The sequence below is a fragment of the Haemaphysalis longicornis genome, unplaced genomic scaffold (assembly GCF_048455015.1).
Source record: "Haemaphysalis longicornis isolate Haplotype H1 unplaced genomic scaffold, Haemaphysalis longicornis Haplotype H1 scaffold_9, whole genome shotgun sequence".
Lineage (NCBI taxonomy): Eukaryota > Metazoa > Arthropoda > Arachnida > Ixodida > Ixodidae > Haemaphysalis > Haemaphysalis longicornis.
Window position 1 is genome coordinate 136,598,094 of NW_027526460.1, and position 16,276 is coordinate 136,614,369.

Here is a 16,276-nt window from a genome sequence, read left to right on the forward strand (position 1 = left end):
GCCATGCGTTCACTGATGACATGACCACTTCATGAGACGCAGCAGATGGGCGCGTGACCGGGAAGACTGCACTTCGCGCGGTGCTCAAATTTTGCATTAGGGAGTATAGTAACTGTCAGTGCATTTATTTTCAGTTTCCTCATTCCTTCTCATTTTTCGTCTGAGCTAACATGACGCTGCTCTCACGTTCAGTTACGAGCGGATGAACGCACCCTTCTCTTGCGCCCTGTGAAGGAATGACTTGACCTCGTTGCCGGCGACCGAGTCGCACTCGCACGGGATGGCGCTAGGCGACACTCCCACCGTCCGGAACCTGGTCTTGACGCCTGTGAAGAGCGCTGTCGCCGAAGCGGCGCTGTCCACCACTTGGCGATCCACCGCGTACGTCTGCGACAGGGAAGTACAACGTAAGCAGATCCTTAATAATTGGCAATACCTTGAAGGGTTACGAACACAGTTATCCCTAATATACTTTTCGCGCCTAGTTCTGAACTTTGGGGGTCCACTGCAGAGCGGCTTAAGGAAAGCAGTCACACGAGCAGTAAGTTATTTATGCTTGCAGGGCAAAAGGACTATGCCATGTTTAAACGCATTTATACAGCATTCGATTAAAGAAATGGCGGATCCCTCGCGAAGGTGGGCATAGACGGAACTCATATACCTCGGTTAAAATGATCTTGCGTTGTTTTTGTGCAACAACTTTTGCTATAAACGACAAAAATAAAAAAAAAATAAAAAAAAGTGGGTGGCATGTTTCTAGTCCGGAAAGTTGGAAATCATAGCCGCTGCAGCTGCCCAGGAGATCAGGCTGAGCTGATCCTCAGAGACGAGCGCTGGTCAGCTCGCCTTCTTCCTTCTCCTGGCAGGGTGAAGGGAGAGGATTCAGGTGGTCAGGGTCCCACACGAAATAATAGGTGGTATACGGCATTTTTTATCAGACTCGTATTGTGCTTTACGTTGTAGCTACGTGTTCAGAACGGTGAGCAGTGGTCGGTGCTGCGAGAAAAACGACACGGCCAGAAAAGCGTTCACCATCTAAAACTCTCTTCCCAAGATTTATTTTTTATGTTACTTATTTATTCATACTCTGAGCGTGTGAGGGCCGATAAAGGGTGGAAAAAAAATAAAAAAAACGCTGGGATAGGCAACTGACGAAATAAGTAATGCGTCAAAAACACTCTTCGAAAACACACACATTAAAACGAAAACGCGCACATCGACAATAGGAAACACACAGTTCCTCATTTGCGAAACACTGTTCAACAATACTCATAATAATGTCAAATATAGTCCCGCCAGTTACGAGGAGACGCAGTGCTGCTAACGTGCGAGACAAAGAAAAAAACTGCAAGTTACCCATAAATAGCCACATTTTTAGAAGTGTACATTTACAGGGCCCATGAGCACAGACGTTACATAATTTTCAAGGTTCACATACCGGTATTAAAACAACTCGAGGCTCCAATTTACACTAAGGAAAGTACAGTGACATTTCCTCCGTTGGAAGGCTGGAAGGCGAAGAACCTTAAAACTGTAAGTTTCGGTTGAAAAATGGTTTAGCAAAGAATTTTCGAATTGTTTGAAGTTCCTGCATTTACGATTTCTTGCGGCAAAAGCTTCCATTCTTCTATTTTATGAGTAAGGAAAGAGTACTTGAGAGCTTTTCTAAGTGTCAGTATCGTCATAAATTGAACTTAACTACTTACTATTCGCGAGGACCGCGGCTTTAAGTACAGCTCTGAGCTAAAATGATGCACTTATGGTTGACTAAATAAAGAAACTTTAGTCGTGCCACTCTACGTCACTGGGATAGAGGAGGGAATGCGAGTTTATGCTTCATTTCTGTTAGAGACTCTTATGATCGATAGTTGGACATTATAAACCTTCCTGCTCTTCTTTGGATCCTTTCTAGCTGATCAACTCGGCACATTTGGGACTGGTCCGCTCCTATGGTGCCGTACTCTAACACAGGCCGTAAAAGGGTGTCTATGTCGTTAACTTAGCTTTCATGGAAGCTAGTTTAAGTTTCCTTCTGAAGTACCATAATTTTGTTTCTGAGGAAGAGCATACATTACCTATGTGCAACTTTCAATTTGACGCCTAGATAGTTGAAGTGGGTAACTCGGTTTAAACATCTTTGATCGAGCTCATAATCAAACGAAAGGGTATTATTTGTTTTATTCGTTGTTCTTGCGAAAACTGTTTTATCGAGGTTAATTTTCATTTTCCAATTCGCGCACCAACAGTGAATTCCCTCCAATGCTGTGTTCAATGCGACCTGGTCATTCTGGCTCCCTTTCTGTAGGCGCAGAAAACGTGATGCACGCATAATCCGGGCATCCTCCGGCGCCCGTTCTATCGCAAGGGTCTTCCCTGACCTAGTCCTGTAGGTGGTACGGCCAGACTAGGGTTATGTCGCGTAACTTCCCCTCATTCCGCCAGCCACCTTCCAAGTCCATCAGGTGCCTTGTACGGGAGGCAGCATTATCTGATGTAAGATAAAACCCAGCGGCGCGTCGGGCCAGAAAGCCGTCAGCAGCAGACCCTCGCAAAACCGCCGGAAGAACCAAGTCGCTTTACAGCAAATAATGAGCCACTGCACTCTTTGAAGGAGCGTGGAAGGCAGAGCTTAGTTGTGGATAAAGCAGTTGACAGAAGAGAACGGAATTTCAAAATGAACCACGGCGACTTGTCTTCACGACGGGACCGCTTCCTCGAGGAGCCGGAGGCAATTAGATACGCAAGCGCCTCTAATGCCGACAGAGGAAGGAAGGTGCGAAAGCAGACATGGATTACGTTACTCCTTTAAGCAGAACACCTTTAAGGAAACTTCCTCAAATTTATCCGAGAATGCACTGATACTTCCTATGGTGCGTGTAGATAACCAATGTACTCAATATGCATATCCAATTCATGTGATATGGACGCTGTAGGTCTGCATTCTTTTTAAATACAGAGCATTTCTTTAACTCACGATGTCACCCGGCGTTGGCGTGCCTCGCTGTCCGCAACAGCCGTTCCAGGTGCGCCCTCTCCCCCACTCCTCCTCGCCTGCTCTCCGCTGCTCCTCGCGTGTTCTCTGCGTGCTCGGATCGCATTCAGCAACAGGTGGGGCGCGCATGCGTCGTGGTTTGGCGCGGGAGCAACAACAGTTGTGGCGTGATCGTGACGTAGTCGTGGCGCGGTCGTGCCGTGATGGGGCGGTTCTCGGCGTTCGCTCTCGCTATCAATTTCTTTCGAACCAGATAATAAATGATGTCACGTGACTACTTAATTAGGACTCCTCATTAATTACAATAATAATTATAACAACAACAACAACAATAACAACCAACAGCAACAACTGCAACAACATTAACGTAACCCAATCTACTTAACGTCGCGCGCCCCCCGAAAATGCTCTTCATTTAACCGTGCCCCTCGCGAGGGGGATGTTTTATAAAATTTTTAGTTCGAAATGCTGCTATTATTGACGTTTTTTTAAACCACATACTGAAAAGTAAAATGTAACGCTTGATTTTAGTCCAAAACAACCTTCTGAAGGTCGTGAGGCTTTTATTGCGACCGCTCCTTGTAGCACACACACCGGGATGTTCTTTTTCCAACACCACGCGTACCACCTGAAGAAAACGACTTTTTGCTCGTAGACACCAAAAATGCATGAATCCTAGTCATGTGGGCTTCGATTAATAGGGCTCGTGTTGGAGTTACGTCGACCATGTCTGTATTCATACACCATTTGTTTTTTGTCGTTTCAAGCGCTTGGATGGATATTTTACTCCGGCTCCTCGCGGCGGCGGTACCGTCGGCCAAACAGGTTGCCGTTCTCCAGATTCAGCTTCACATCCCTTCTGGAGACGCCGCCTATAGTGCAGACTCAAGCTTCGCTGGTCATGCACCTTCACAAATAGGAATTGATCATGAATGTCTGCTTCAATATCATTACCTGCTTCTACTAAGGAATAAATGGTTGCACCCTCCGCACCAACAACGCCCGTCGGCAGTTTGTGCGGAAGTTTCTTCGTCGCACATGTACGCTGATTACCCCGATTAAAGAGAAGGTGGGCCATAGTTCTGCACTGAGGTCCTTCAGCCCACACTTGTGCCGTTCGGAGAGCGACAGAAGCTTTGTCATGCCTCTGCCTCCCGCGGAGTGCAGCTCTGTTGGCTTGCAAGTTTGCTTGCCTTCCTAAATGACATTTGAGTTATACTAGTCGTTTTGCCACTATTTTTGTATATTACGCCCTTGTTGCGGCTTTGTTTGGCCGGGTTCTCTGTGATGGCACCCCGGAATTATGGACCCACCCTACGGAGGGTATTATTCATTTTACCGAGAGACAGTGAAGAGTGATGCTGTCATAAGGTAGTGCATAGCCTCACCCGCCAACTTCTGCACCCGTGGGCGCATTGGATTCCCCGCCCTCCTCCACCCACGTGCAAAACTACTCTCCACTATAAACAAAAAAATAAGGCTTCACTATAACAACATAAAGAAACTCTCCATCTGTTCCACAAAAATCTCTTACCATCACGCAACTACAAATTCTTCGACGCAAACAGTTGAATACCCTCCTTACATTGTCCCGAACCATAGGCTAATTTAGAACATTGTAGTTTCTCCTGTCCTCTTGCAAACCAGTTCCCACATTTTCCGCACTCTCCTCCTCGAGCCTGGCGGAGTTGGCTAGACTGGCACCAGCTCACGAATAAGTTGGCGTTTTCCGGTACATCCTAAACCCTAAATATTGCGTTAGAATAAAGTTTTTTTCCCTCTTCATTCTCTTCGTGTGGTTCTTCGCTGTGCAGAGCACAAAAATCAGCGTCCCTAGTACCACGCCCCGAAATCAGGGAAGCCGCCAGCACTCTCCATGGGTAGGTGTTTTTAAAGTTTCAAAACAACGTAGTGTAATGTGGCCGCCGATGTACTCGCACTGCTTGCTGCCTAGGTTTCTACTTTCTTATCGAGTATTAGGGAAGTCACCTCTCGATGAGCAAACAGAAGAGTTTTAAGGTGGAATAGCCTAAAGCGAGCGGCGATGACCTCATATCTTGTGAAACGAGCACGTCACGGCACACGAGCACAACGGGTCTACCCCAGCCAAAAATTTATTGTAGGGTTTAAGACGCCGATGCAACGCAGGCGATGAGGTGCGCCGTAGTGGAGGGCTCCGGATTAATTTTCATCAACTGGGGATTCTTAACGTGCGCCGAAATCTCGTACACACGGTCGTTTTTGTTTTTCGCCTCCATTAGAAAAGCGGCCGCCGCGGCCGGCAATCGAACCCGCGACCTCGTGCTTAGCAGCGCAACGCCTTAGCCACTGAGCCACTGCGGTGGGTCCAGCCACAAATAGCCATGATTTTGCGGGAGATGTGGCGTGAAGTGTCCCTAGTTTAACTATTGAAAGACAAGGTGCCGAAAGACAAAGAAACTATACACTCTTAGATAAAAGGGACTAAAGTGGGTACTAGAATGCAGCCGTTAGTCTTCGGGGGCAACCATTCGTGTTCGACAGGAGTATCTCTTGCAGAGTGTGTGCCGTGTGCACAAATGTGGACTATATGTTTGTCCCCTGCGATATATGAGGACTGACGGGAAGCCGAAACGCATGCATTCAGTCTCTTTGCGACGTCGTTAATCCCTTGTAATGACGTCGTCGTTCCCATTTCGCGCATATGCTTGTGGACCAATTTAGGTTTCGAAAAGACAAGTCACTGCAGTGTGTGGGTGGTTTACACGGTGCCACGGGAGGAAGTATCCGCTTTATAAGAAAAGCGTCTTGGGTTAATCGAACGGCGGGTAATGTCAAGGATTGGCGAAGCGCAATGGACAAACACTTATTGGTGAAGTTATGTTAGTACGCTGTGTTGCGTACTATTCGGGCAAGGTAATGACGGCCAATAATGATTTCAAGCGCGTCAACAATAATACAAAAATAAGTGACAATAGCAGATGATAATCCCCAAGCGTAATGAATACTTACATGTTTAACAGACGAGAAAAACGCACTAGTTGCTGCAAATTAAAAACACTCTAGGGAGCTAAGCGTCTTCAAGTTATCTTTTAGACTCGGTATATAATTGCCTTGTGCACCAATGCTATGACAATGCTGCAACTGCTGTAAAAACTGGCTGCATTTCCCAGTCCCGATCATCTAGCAACGCTAACTCGAAAGGTTCAGGACAAGCAACACCGAAACAGACTTGCCGATGCAGGAAAATCTGTTTCCCTAGTCTGACGCTCGGACATGCGACCGCTTTCACATAAGATGAGCACAACATATGTAGCGAACACTAAGAATGCACTTAGTTTACGCGAATTTAAGTGGAAACAAATGATTCGTCCAATCCGCCACCCAGCTGTGCGTTTTATGAGAAAAAAAAAACAATGGTTGTGAGGCCTTACTTAGAATGGAACTGAGTCTACCGTTGGCAGAGCGCAAATCGCAAATCGCGGCCACGTTCGCTTGCAGAGATCGAAATGCGGACAGCAGTTGCAATAAATATGCCGTTTTTGCACAGTAACGCACCTTTTACGCTTCAATACACATTTTACTACCGCATTTCCGGCCACGACAGCATGTCTCTGCTTTGACGCGCGCGGAACGAGGTTTTACAAAGAAGTTGCGCTAGCTTTAGTCCAGCTCGAGCAGCATTTCTCTTAGGATTATCTACTCAAAACGAAGCCCAGGAACGTGTACTGGGACCTCGTGGGGAAGGTCCTGCCGCCCCCTATCTACCGACAATCCCCAACACCTGATGATGTCTTGAAACGATGTCTTGACGATGTCTTGAAATGAAATGACTTTTTCTTCCGCCTTCACAAGGGAGTGGTGCCCGCAAAGGCACGATTGCAGGATAACGAATTCTTCATCCATGGCGGCGAGGGTTCCCTCCTCTGTGTAAAACGAGAAACGGCACAACACGTCCTCGCAGAATGTAACACCGCGGCCATATTCACGGACGAACTGCAGACTGCGTTCACCGAGCGATGGGATTTGTCGTGGTCAGGCCTCCGGCACCTAAGTGCGCCCGCATAGAACAAGGTGCTCTGGTCTGCGTGGTTTTCATGGGGCTCCACTCGCTGTGGAGGGCTCGAGTGGATGCAGTGGAGTGCGCTAGGAACCCCGGGATCACCTGGCGGCACTTTATGCCGAAGGCTGGATGAACAGTGGGTGTTATAGGGGCAGGAGATTCTAACGCGGAGTTTCGCGACTCAACGCAAAAGGGATGCTAAGCACTGTAGCGCTTACAGAAAGAGAGATGCATCGCTGGCAATGGCTGTGACGTTGCTGCACTAGTACGCTGTAGCGACGCTTTGCCCCGCTGAGCGGGCGTTGTATATCCTTTACACCCACATGGGAACATGTTAGTTTCCCACAATTCTGAATTCATGTACAGCCTCCCAAATTTTTTAATAATATAGCGGGAGCGATGACCGGTCGGCATGTCGGCGCCTTATCACATTGTTCAGCAGAGAAATAGGCGGGATATGCGCTGTGCGAGTGTCATGTGCTACGCTGTTTCCTTGAGCGTGTTACACCCCCTGCCACTGCATCTGAAGGACTTTGTGCCCCACTCTGCTTAGCTAACTTTGGTGGTAGCGAAACCACCTCGCAAGTTCAGAAAAACAGGGGGTGTGTTGCCCTGAGAAGAACAGCGGAGCAGACAACCCTCCCACAACAGATAGTTCTGTGCCCGTGCGCGTACCCTCGCCCATTTTGCCGGTAAACACCGTCATAAGCCGCTGACATGCCGATCGGTCGTCGCTACCGCTAAATGGTTAAAAATATTGGAGGCTGTTGGCTGATATAACTGTCTGAAATGTCATATTTTTCTGCTTGTTCCTCATTTGCTGCCAACACTGTCCGACTCCGTTGGTACTTTGTTACTCAAGTGAAGGCTCGCCTGAAGGTAATTGGAGTTTCTGGGGCGACAGTATATACACGTACCATTTTCGGTCAACGCCTCGAGCGTTACAGTGCATTATGTATATATGTATACCTTTGTAAAATAAAATTGTATTCGGAAACAACACTTGAGTCGTGGTCTATTGGTAGCGTATTAGATTCATTGGGTACGGTTGCGGGAGTCGATGGTTAGATCCCTGCTGGTACCGGGTTTTTGTTTTTCCTGCACAGCAGTTAGTCCTTGGGGAGTATCCGAACGGACCGACTGGGTAGCGGACTAACCGTTCGTCCCCTCACATTTAGTCCCCAAAGGGGTAATGATGGTGGCAGAAGTTGTTGGTCCCTCACAGGACGAACTGTCCGTCCAATTTGCCCAGGAGTGAAGACGAGCTAGCGAGGCGCAAACATAACGTAGCAATAACGATGTCTGATACCTACCGCCTGAGGAATTCGTAATGCTTTCGCCTACGAGGCACGTAGGGCCTTAGTTCTGGAGCAATTTTTTATGGATATTTCAGCTCCTGTTGAGATGAAAGAAGGCAATCAGTGTTGCCGGTACACGAAGGAAGGGCCCGGGCATTTGATCTTCCTCCTTTGGTGCGGCCTGACGAATGCTCGGCTCCGCCTGTGAGAGCGATAGTTACCGTTCACTCCACCGCGTCCGCTGTGGCGCTTGCTACCGATGACGCGGCGGCGGTTGCGGTTCGGAAACGAAAGCAGCCGCAGCGGAACAAAAGAAAGTTGATTCGAAGGTTCTTCATCAGCTGGTTTGGGTCAAATGATAGGAATAACGCGTCATTTTCCCGACATGGAAGTGGCACAACATGCTGCAGTGTTTTATCATCGCACATGCCTGGAAACATGACGGTGTTTGTCTCCAGGTTGTTCTTGACACTACGGATTATGGGGAACCCGCCTCTTTAACAGCTTTCAGCACAGTAATCGGTAGGTTATGGAGCAGGGAATGTTTTAGGTTCCTGGTATAAAATGTCCTACGGGGATAGTGCAAGCCGTGTAAAGACCTTGCAGGTGAAAGCAAAGGCGGGGTGTGAATAGCTTTCCGGGCCAACACCGGTGAGAGGTTCACATCCTATATCAACAAGCCGGGGGAGTATGTCAGCTTTCCGGCCATTAATTACTTTTTGCTGCATTGACATTTCGTCAGTAGCAAGGCTGTAGTATGGCGCTTTTCCTGACCGCAACCTTTGCCTCTTCCCTTGTAAGCGCAGCCTCTGCTGGAGTAGATCCGACCGAACTATACAGTGTGCTTCGAAACAGCAGCTTCAGGAGTTTTTCTTCTCCGCACATGCTCCTAAATTCCACACGATGTCGCATTACCTTACACTTATTCCCGCAACGTGAACTGCTGCAAAGGTAGCCATGCCGTATCAGGGTTGATAATCAGTTACTTGACAAATTTCGCATTCGTATCTTCTCCCTGCGCGGCTTTCAAAAGGGTCTTTAGAGGCAGCAGAGCTCGGCTGCCCTCATATTCCCGAAAGTTTTCTCTGATTTCATCACGTATTGGCTGAGGTGTCTGAAGGTGCCCGTTTTAGTTTCCCCAATTTCGCTTCAAGACAGCGTCCGTCTCATTTTGTCTCTGCAATATGTCAAACCTGGTAAATCTTGTTTGGAAGTGTTCAGTTTTCAACCCCGTTCCCAAGTGTTTCTCACCATCGGCATACCCACACGAAGCTACGCGTTCTTCTGGTATCCACTGTCTGCATGCGCGTCCAGCGCCGGTTTCCTCTAGACGGGGCCGTTTTCCTTATTTTCTATCTGCTACTAACGAGTAACGCCGGTTCCTGTGAAAGTCCCGTTTGTGTGGATGGATCACGTGGAACGTGAAGTAGACTTTTACGTTGGTTGGAATCATGTAGGTTGTGCATGCGACGGAAACTGATTTGGCACGGCTGTTGGAAGCAGCAACTTGCGCTTCATTCCTATGTTGTAATCATCTGCGGTTGAGTGAAGCGAACACACGTTGGTCTTGTAGATTGGGTGCCGCGGGCTGCCCGTGTCGCTCCTTTATCAAGAAAATGTACCGTAGCGAGAACTTTCGGGGGTTTTCTTTGGACGGCAGCTCAGGGTGGCACAGTTCCGGCTTTCGTAGAGCAGTCTACTTACAATACGGAGCGCAACAATTTTTAGACATCGCGTGCAGTGTAATTCATCCACAGACAGGTATACCTAACAGCAGCCCCGAAAAAAAATCGCGTTGGCATGCTGACCACACGGCGGCATGGTAAATGTGTCGCACAATAGAAAGTATGACACCTTCGCACACAACCGTGCTGGCAGGTGCAAGGCGCCTACTTCGTCAATACGCAGCTCCCTCACCTCCGGCCACGGTCAGTGAATAAACTGCTCCTTTCACTTCAGTACTTTTATTTGCTAGAGAAATCGGCAGGCCGCAATGAAAGGGCGAGCGGCCTTTCATTGATCCAGCGGTGGTGTAAAAGAAAATCAATTGTTAAATATTTAAAACGGCTCGAGCGCTGCCTGCAGGGGCCGAACTGCAGTCCCCCGAGCGGCCCGTTTTGAAAGCAGCCGCGGGAGTCTCCGTCGCGCTTCCCACTGCCGCCGCTCCTTTTGCGGCACGTCCACCAGTGATATTTACGATTTACGGGCTTTGGAAATCCATGTTTATGTGGAGCAGTCACCTGGTATGGGAATGCCAGCAATCCCCGTCTTTATTTCCAATCCCTAACCCTACTTACGAGCAGTGGGTGGACCGGCTGACCAGCTCGGACCTTGCGGCGCAACAAGAAGTCGTCGCTAGAGCCCGGGCAGCCAGCCAGGACCAGGGCATCCCGGACTAAGGTTGCCCCCCACAGGGCTGGTGCCCCTGCCATCTAGCACCAAATTTGCTCGTTTTTATTAAACGTTTATTTTCCTCTCTCTCTGTTAGCAAATCTGGTGTGTTCACGAGAGTTTAAAAGTTTCTGACGCGATCTTAGGGTCTGAAAGCTGAAAGCTGATTTTCTATGTGTTAATTGTGTGCATTCTTCTGTTATTTTTATTGTCACAAAGGACGTGTCATTTCCCACAGAGTCGTGCCAAAACGGGAGGAGGAAGGAGGACGTCACCTTGTCAAGCTTTTTTTTGTAGCCTTTTTGACCGTACACCTCGACAACTGTATAGCCATTCCTGTACATGTTGTCGCAGTAAACTTTGAACTTTCAACTTACATTCGGCCTGCATAAACGTAGGTGTGTTTCACAGGCCAGCGTCACGGAACCGGCGCATGCATGGAGCTGATAGTAGTTACACTGCCCTGAAATTTACTAACGGTGTCTCTGTAACGTAACCATCGTTTCCTCAGAGGTTCATGCTACGGCTATACACTACGGTGTTGTGACAAGTGTGTGGCACCCCCGACCCCAATATTCGTTGGCCTCTAAGTTTCGTGCCCCACCATGCTCGGTGGGAAACATTGTGCACGGCTGACCAATGAACACCAACGAACACGGCCGCTCTCCGTCAGTCACCGTCATCACCAACACGCTGCGAGTCGTCTCCCGGCTGGAGGGTACCCCGACCCTCCCAGGTTCACGAATGCGGGCCAAATCGTAACACTGGCGACGAGGGAAGAAGCCCGCGGAGCGACCGAAGCCACCGAGAGCTCCGAGACACCTCCCCCCCCCCCCCCCCTACGCCGGCCGTCATTACGCCATGCCGCTGTACGGGAGGCTCGAGCCGTTCGACGGTGAAGGGTCCGCCTGGCCGGTCTACGAGGAACAAGCCGGAGTGTTTTTCCTGGCGAAAGACACACCCGAGGCAAAACAGCGCGACATTTTCCTTGCCAGCTGCGGGACCCGCGTCTTCGCTCTCCTGCTCGACCTCCTCAACCCGGCCACGCCGCATGACGAGTCGCTGGGTGAGCTTCTCGCGACGCTATGCTCGCACTTCAGCACGGCTCCGTCCACGTTAAAGGAGCGCTACCCCATATTCCATGCCAACCGCCGAGCAGCTCGTGCAAGTCATCATGCAAAACTCCAACCCCCTGACAAACACACCATGCACGTAGATGCAGCCAAATAGACACATAAACCGGCTATGCTCTCGCGGTTACCGGACCTGACATCAATGTCCCGACACACAGTGCCACCATCTCGACCTCATGTGCAACTACGGCGGGGGAAGCGGCAATTGCCCTTGCGCTCTCCCAGAGCCCCACCCCAATCACCGTCCTATCAGACTCCCAGCAGGCCATCCGGCACTTCTCCAAAGGCGTTATATGCCCCGTAGCCCTCACAATTCTTCAAAGCCCCCCGACCGATCCCGTGCAACTGGTGCGGATCCCTGCCCACACCGGCATAGGTGCTAACGAGGCAGCGAATGCACACGCTCGGGCTCTTGCTTCCCGGGCCGCTGTTTCTCGTACACCTATACACGGGCCTCCCGTGACCGAGTCCTCCGAGTCTCTCCTTAGTTTCAGGGAAATTACCCTTCATTACCGCCTCCTCCGCCGTACTATCCCACCCCCACATCCACACCTATCCCCTGAGGCTGCCCACATGTGACGGATACTACAAACGCACACGTTCCCTCATCGTATTCAACTAATACATACACATACACATCCATTCCACACACCCCACTGCCCCAAGTGCGGTCAGCTGGATACTCTGTATCACTCTCTTTGCGAATGTCCTGCTGACCCATATTCCCCACTCCCCTCCTCATCCCACTGGGAGCAGGCCCTGGGCAGCTCCGCAAAGTCCAGCCAAGTGCTGGTCACCTGCCGAGCTCTGGCGGTCGCGGTGGACCTCTGGTCCTCCCCCCCCCCCCCCCCCACCCCCTCGCTATCCCGTTTTTTTAAATAAAGTTTTGTTCTCTATCTCTCTCTCCGCTTAAACAACCGGAGCCGCCGAGGAGAGACTCTCGGGCAGTTCGTCGCAGCGCTGCGAGGGTTAGCGAGCGGCTGCGCCTTCGGGGAGCAGCTCGACTCGCTGCTCCGGGACCGTTTCGTTTGCGGCATCAACGACCCCGCCATGCAGACACGACACCTGGAGCTTCCTGAACCCTCGTTGGACGACGCCGTGAAGGCAGCGCTGGCGATGGACGCTGCGGCCAAGCACGCGTGCGGCCGGCTCACCGTCGACGGAAGCGGCGGTGAACAAGATGGCGACACGGCATGGCAGGTGCAGTCGTTGCGGTGGTGACCACCCCCCCCTCACAGTGCGAGTTCGTGCAAGCGGAGTGCTTTGCGTGCGGCAGAACTGGGCACATTGCTCGGGCGTGCCGAGGGGGGACGGCGAACGGACGAAAGCAGCACATGTTCCGAGCACATGTTCCGCGCCAGCCCACGGCCAAGAGAGTCGGCGCAAGGCTAGGCGGCGGGGGCGTGGGGCAGCAGCTTCATGTGAAACGGCTAGCCTTCATGTCGGGGCCGAAGACCCGCAGAATTTTGACATGTGGCACACGGACATACTTCAGTCGGCTGTGCCCCCGTATATGCTCACTGTCGAAGTCTGCGGGCGTCCCTTTTCCATAGAGCTGGACACAGGGGCCAGCTTGTCGGCCATGGCCGGGAAAGCCTTCAAACGCACCTTCCCTGGAGTGTCCGTCGAGGCGTCGGGCGTCATGCTGCGCAGCTACTCCGGACAGCTGGCCCAGGTCGAGGGCCAAGCCCGGGTCAGCGTTCGCCTTGGCGACAGGGAGGCCACCCTGCCGCTGTACTTGACCAAGGGGTCGTCATCGACGCTGCTGGGCCGGAACTGGATCCAGGCGTCGGGGTGCGGCTGCGGGAGTACCAGGTAGCAGTGCATGCGGTGGAAGACGTCCCGAGCCTCCTGACCAAGTTCAAGGCCCTGTTCCAGCCCGGGGTGGGCAATTCACGTGGACGGCGGCAAGCATTCATGTTCCAGATGGAGACGGCCCCGTTTTTTCACACCGGGCCCACTGCCGTTCGCCTTGAAGGACGGGGTCACCCAGGAGCTGCAACGGTTGCAGCGAGACGACATCCTGGTGCCCGTCAAGTCTTCAGAGTGGGCCGCTCCCATGGTGCCAGTCCTCAAGCAAGACGGCAGTGTTAGGATCTGCGGGGACTTCAAGGTCACCACCAACCCGTCGCTACTGTGGAAAAGTACCCGCTGCCCCGCATTGAAGATCTCTGGTCGGCGTTGTCGGGGGGGGGGGGGGCAGAAGTTCACGAAGCTAGACCTCAGAGATGCGTACCAGCCGCTGGTGCTCCAGGAGTTGTCCCGGAAGTACGTCACCATATCGACAACGCTGGGATTCTTCCAGTACACGCGCTTACCGTTCGGCGTGGCCTCGGCACCTGCCATTTTACAGAGGGAGCTGGACAACCTGTTCAGAGGCATGAGGCACGTAGCGGTGTACTTGGACGACATCCTATTGACCGGTACAGACGATCAGAACCACCTGCGGAACTTTCACAACGTCCTGGCACGATTGCAGGATGCCGGGCTGAAGCTCAAGCTGGAAAAGGGCATTTTCTTGGCCCCCAGTGTCGAGTACCTAAGCCACGTCATTTCCGAGGCAGTAGAACGAAATCAGCGTCCCCCTCATATATTGATGACCACCATTTACATGCCAGTGTGTCTTCATTTTGCGAACATTGGACGAAAGTACGATGGATAATGCAGAATTATACTCGGTGATCAGCACACGACAAAGGGTCGTTATGTCGTAAAGTAAGCGCTCGTAAACCTTCATCTGCTACATATGTTCTCCGCGAGCAGCGCGGAGACAGACTTAGGATATAACCTGCGTCCACGACTAAACGCACTTCGAAACATCGTCATATCGCACAGATGGCCTGCAGAATAAAGCGCAAACTTCAATCCCAGTGCCCTATCAGATACCACACTCTTCGAACGACACTTTTTATCGCTGGTGAACTGCCTACCCTGTATACTTCCAAAAATACATCTGACGAACGACCAGCTGTTCGTTGAAGTCGAAAAACAAAAGGAAAGCGAAGCGAGATGTGTGCGTGTGATTACTAAGACGTGCATTGCTTGATTTCGCTCCGCATTTGTACACAGCGTCCCCCACACCTCCCCTCACCCATATCTCGCCAAATAGCAGTGCATGTCACGTCTAGTTGGTCTGGTGAGTCCTACCTGGCTTAAGTATCGACAAACAACTTTAGCATATCAGAAGCTGCACTGGGTTTTCTCATTCCCGTTAGAGCTGTTCTGTTTCTTCCGGACCTGCACAGGGTCTGTTTTTCCGTAGTTTCATTAACTTTCCTTGGTTCTTGCTATAAAGCGTGAGTGGGCACACATTTAATGAAGCACAGCCTTGTTATGTACATAACATTTTCGCATGGATTATATTCTTATAAAAGGCTCAAGATATTGTCCGGGATTGGGTAATGACATCCCCGAAACACATATTTCTACGACGATATATTCGGAACAATGCCGCATTCGCTGCCCGCGCTGAAAAACGAAACCAACCGCTCATTTTCCAGTATCAAGTCTAAACGACGCAACAAAGGGGTTCATTTGTAAGTGAAGCATTCGGAGGTGACAGTGGTGATATGCCGAAGCCGTCGCGGAGGCCTGGAAGAGTGGCGACGAAGCGCGCAGAAGCGCGTCCTCGGGTAACTCTTGTTGGCGTTCGGGTACTCCACGAAGAAGCGGCTACGTTTTAAGCGAACTAAACGTACTCTTTGCTCATAGACGTCACCATAACAAGTTTTATAGGGCGCGGAAATGCGAAAAGAAGCACAACAGAACCAAAGCACCGCACAAGTTTCTATCAGCCACGCAGAGCAAATCCCGTAAACGCAGCGAAGAAACGGCGACAGGTGCCGCAGCGATCGCGAAACTCGAGGTAATTATAACTTTGTAGAGGGCATAAAGTACACGAATAATGAAATCTTGTAAAAATGGCTCACATTCAACACTTTAAAACTTAATTATGACGAGCGAAAGCAATGGCTATGCACGCAGCGTTAGTGAAAGTTTGCTTTTTTGAGATTTCGTAACCCGCCTTCTGGTTATATCTACTGTATGACTGGATACATCCCTTTGGGTATGCACAGACAGCCTAACCGAAGCTTCATCGGTGGCCAGTTTGGAGTACCGAGCAGAGGCAAAGCAGCCGCTAAACCTTCACCTATTCCAGTGGTTGCCCACGTACGCTCACACGGCTCAGCCGGTGCAGAGCGACCAAGCGCCGCCTAAGCAGCCAACGTACCTTTGCCCAGTCATGTGGTACCGCAGCGGGAGGCTCAGAGCGAGGGAAGGAATACAAAAGAGGCGCAGGGTGTGTTCTGGTTGCTCAAGGTCATTGCGACACGATGAATGACATGGCGACATGGTGCGCAGTAGGGCTTTCGCTCTCACCAATAGCCTGTTACATTTCGCTGAATTGTTTTGGCTAGTT

General features: G+C 50.7%; 1 protein-coding gene across 1 annotated transcript in view; it reads right to left on the reverse strand.

Annotated features, from left to right (window-relative positions):
- LOC144153456 (alkaline phosphatase, tissue-nonspecific isozyme-like) overlaps window positions 1-16,276 on the reverse strand; it is a 93,952-nt gene that overhangs the window by 62,858 nt on the left and 14,818 nt on the right. The window contains exon 3 of the mRNA XM_077685100.1: window positions 213-387. Within this exon, the coding sequence (XP_077541226.1) occupies window positions 213-387 (175 nt within the window). The remainder of the gene's footprint in view (window positions 1-212; window positions 388-16,276) is intronic.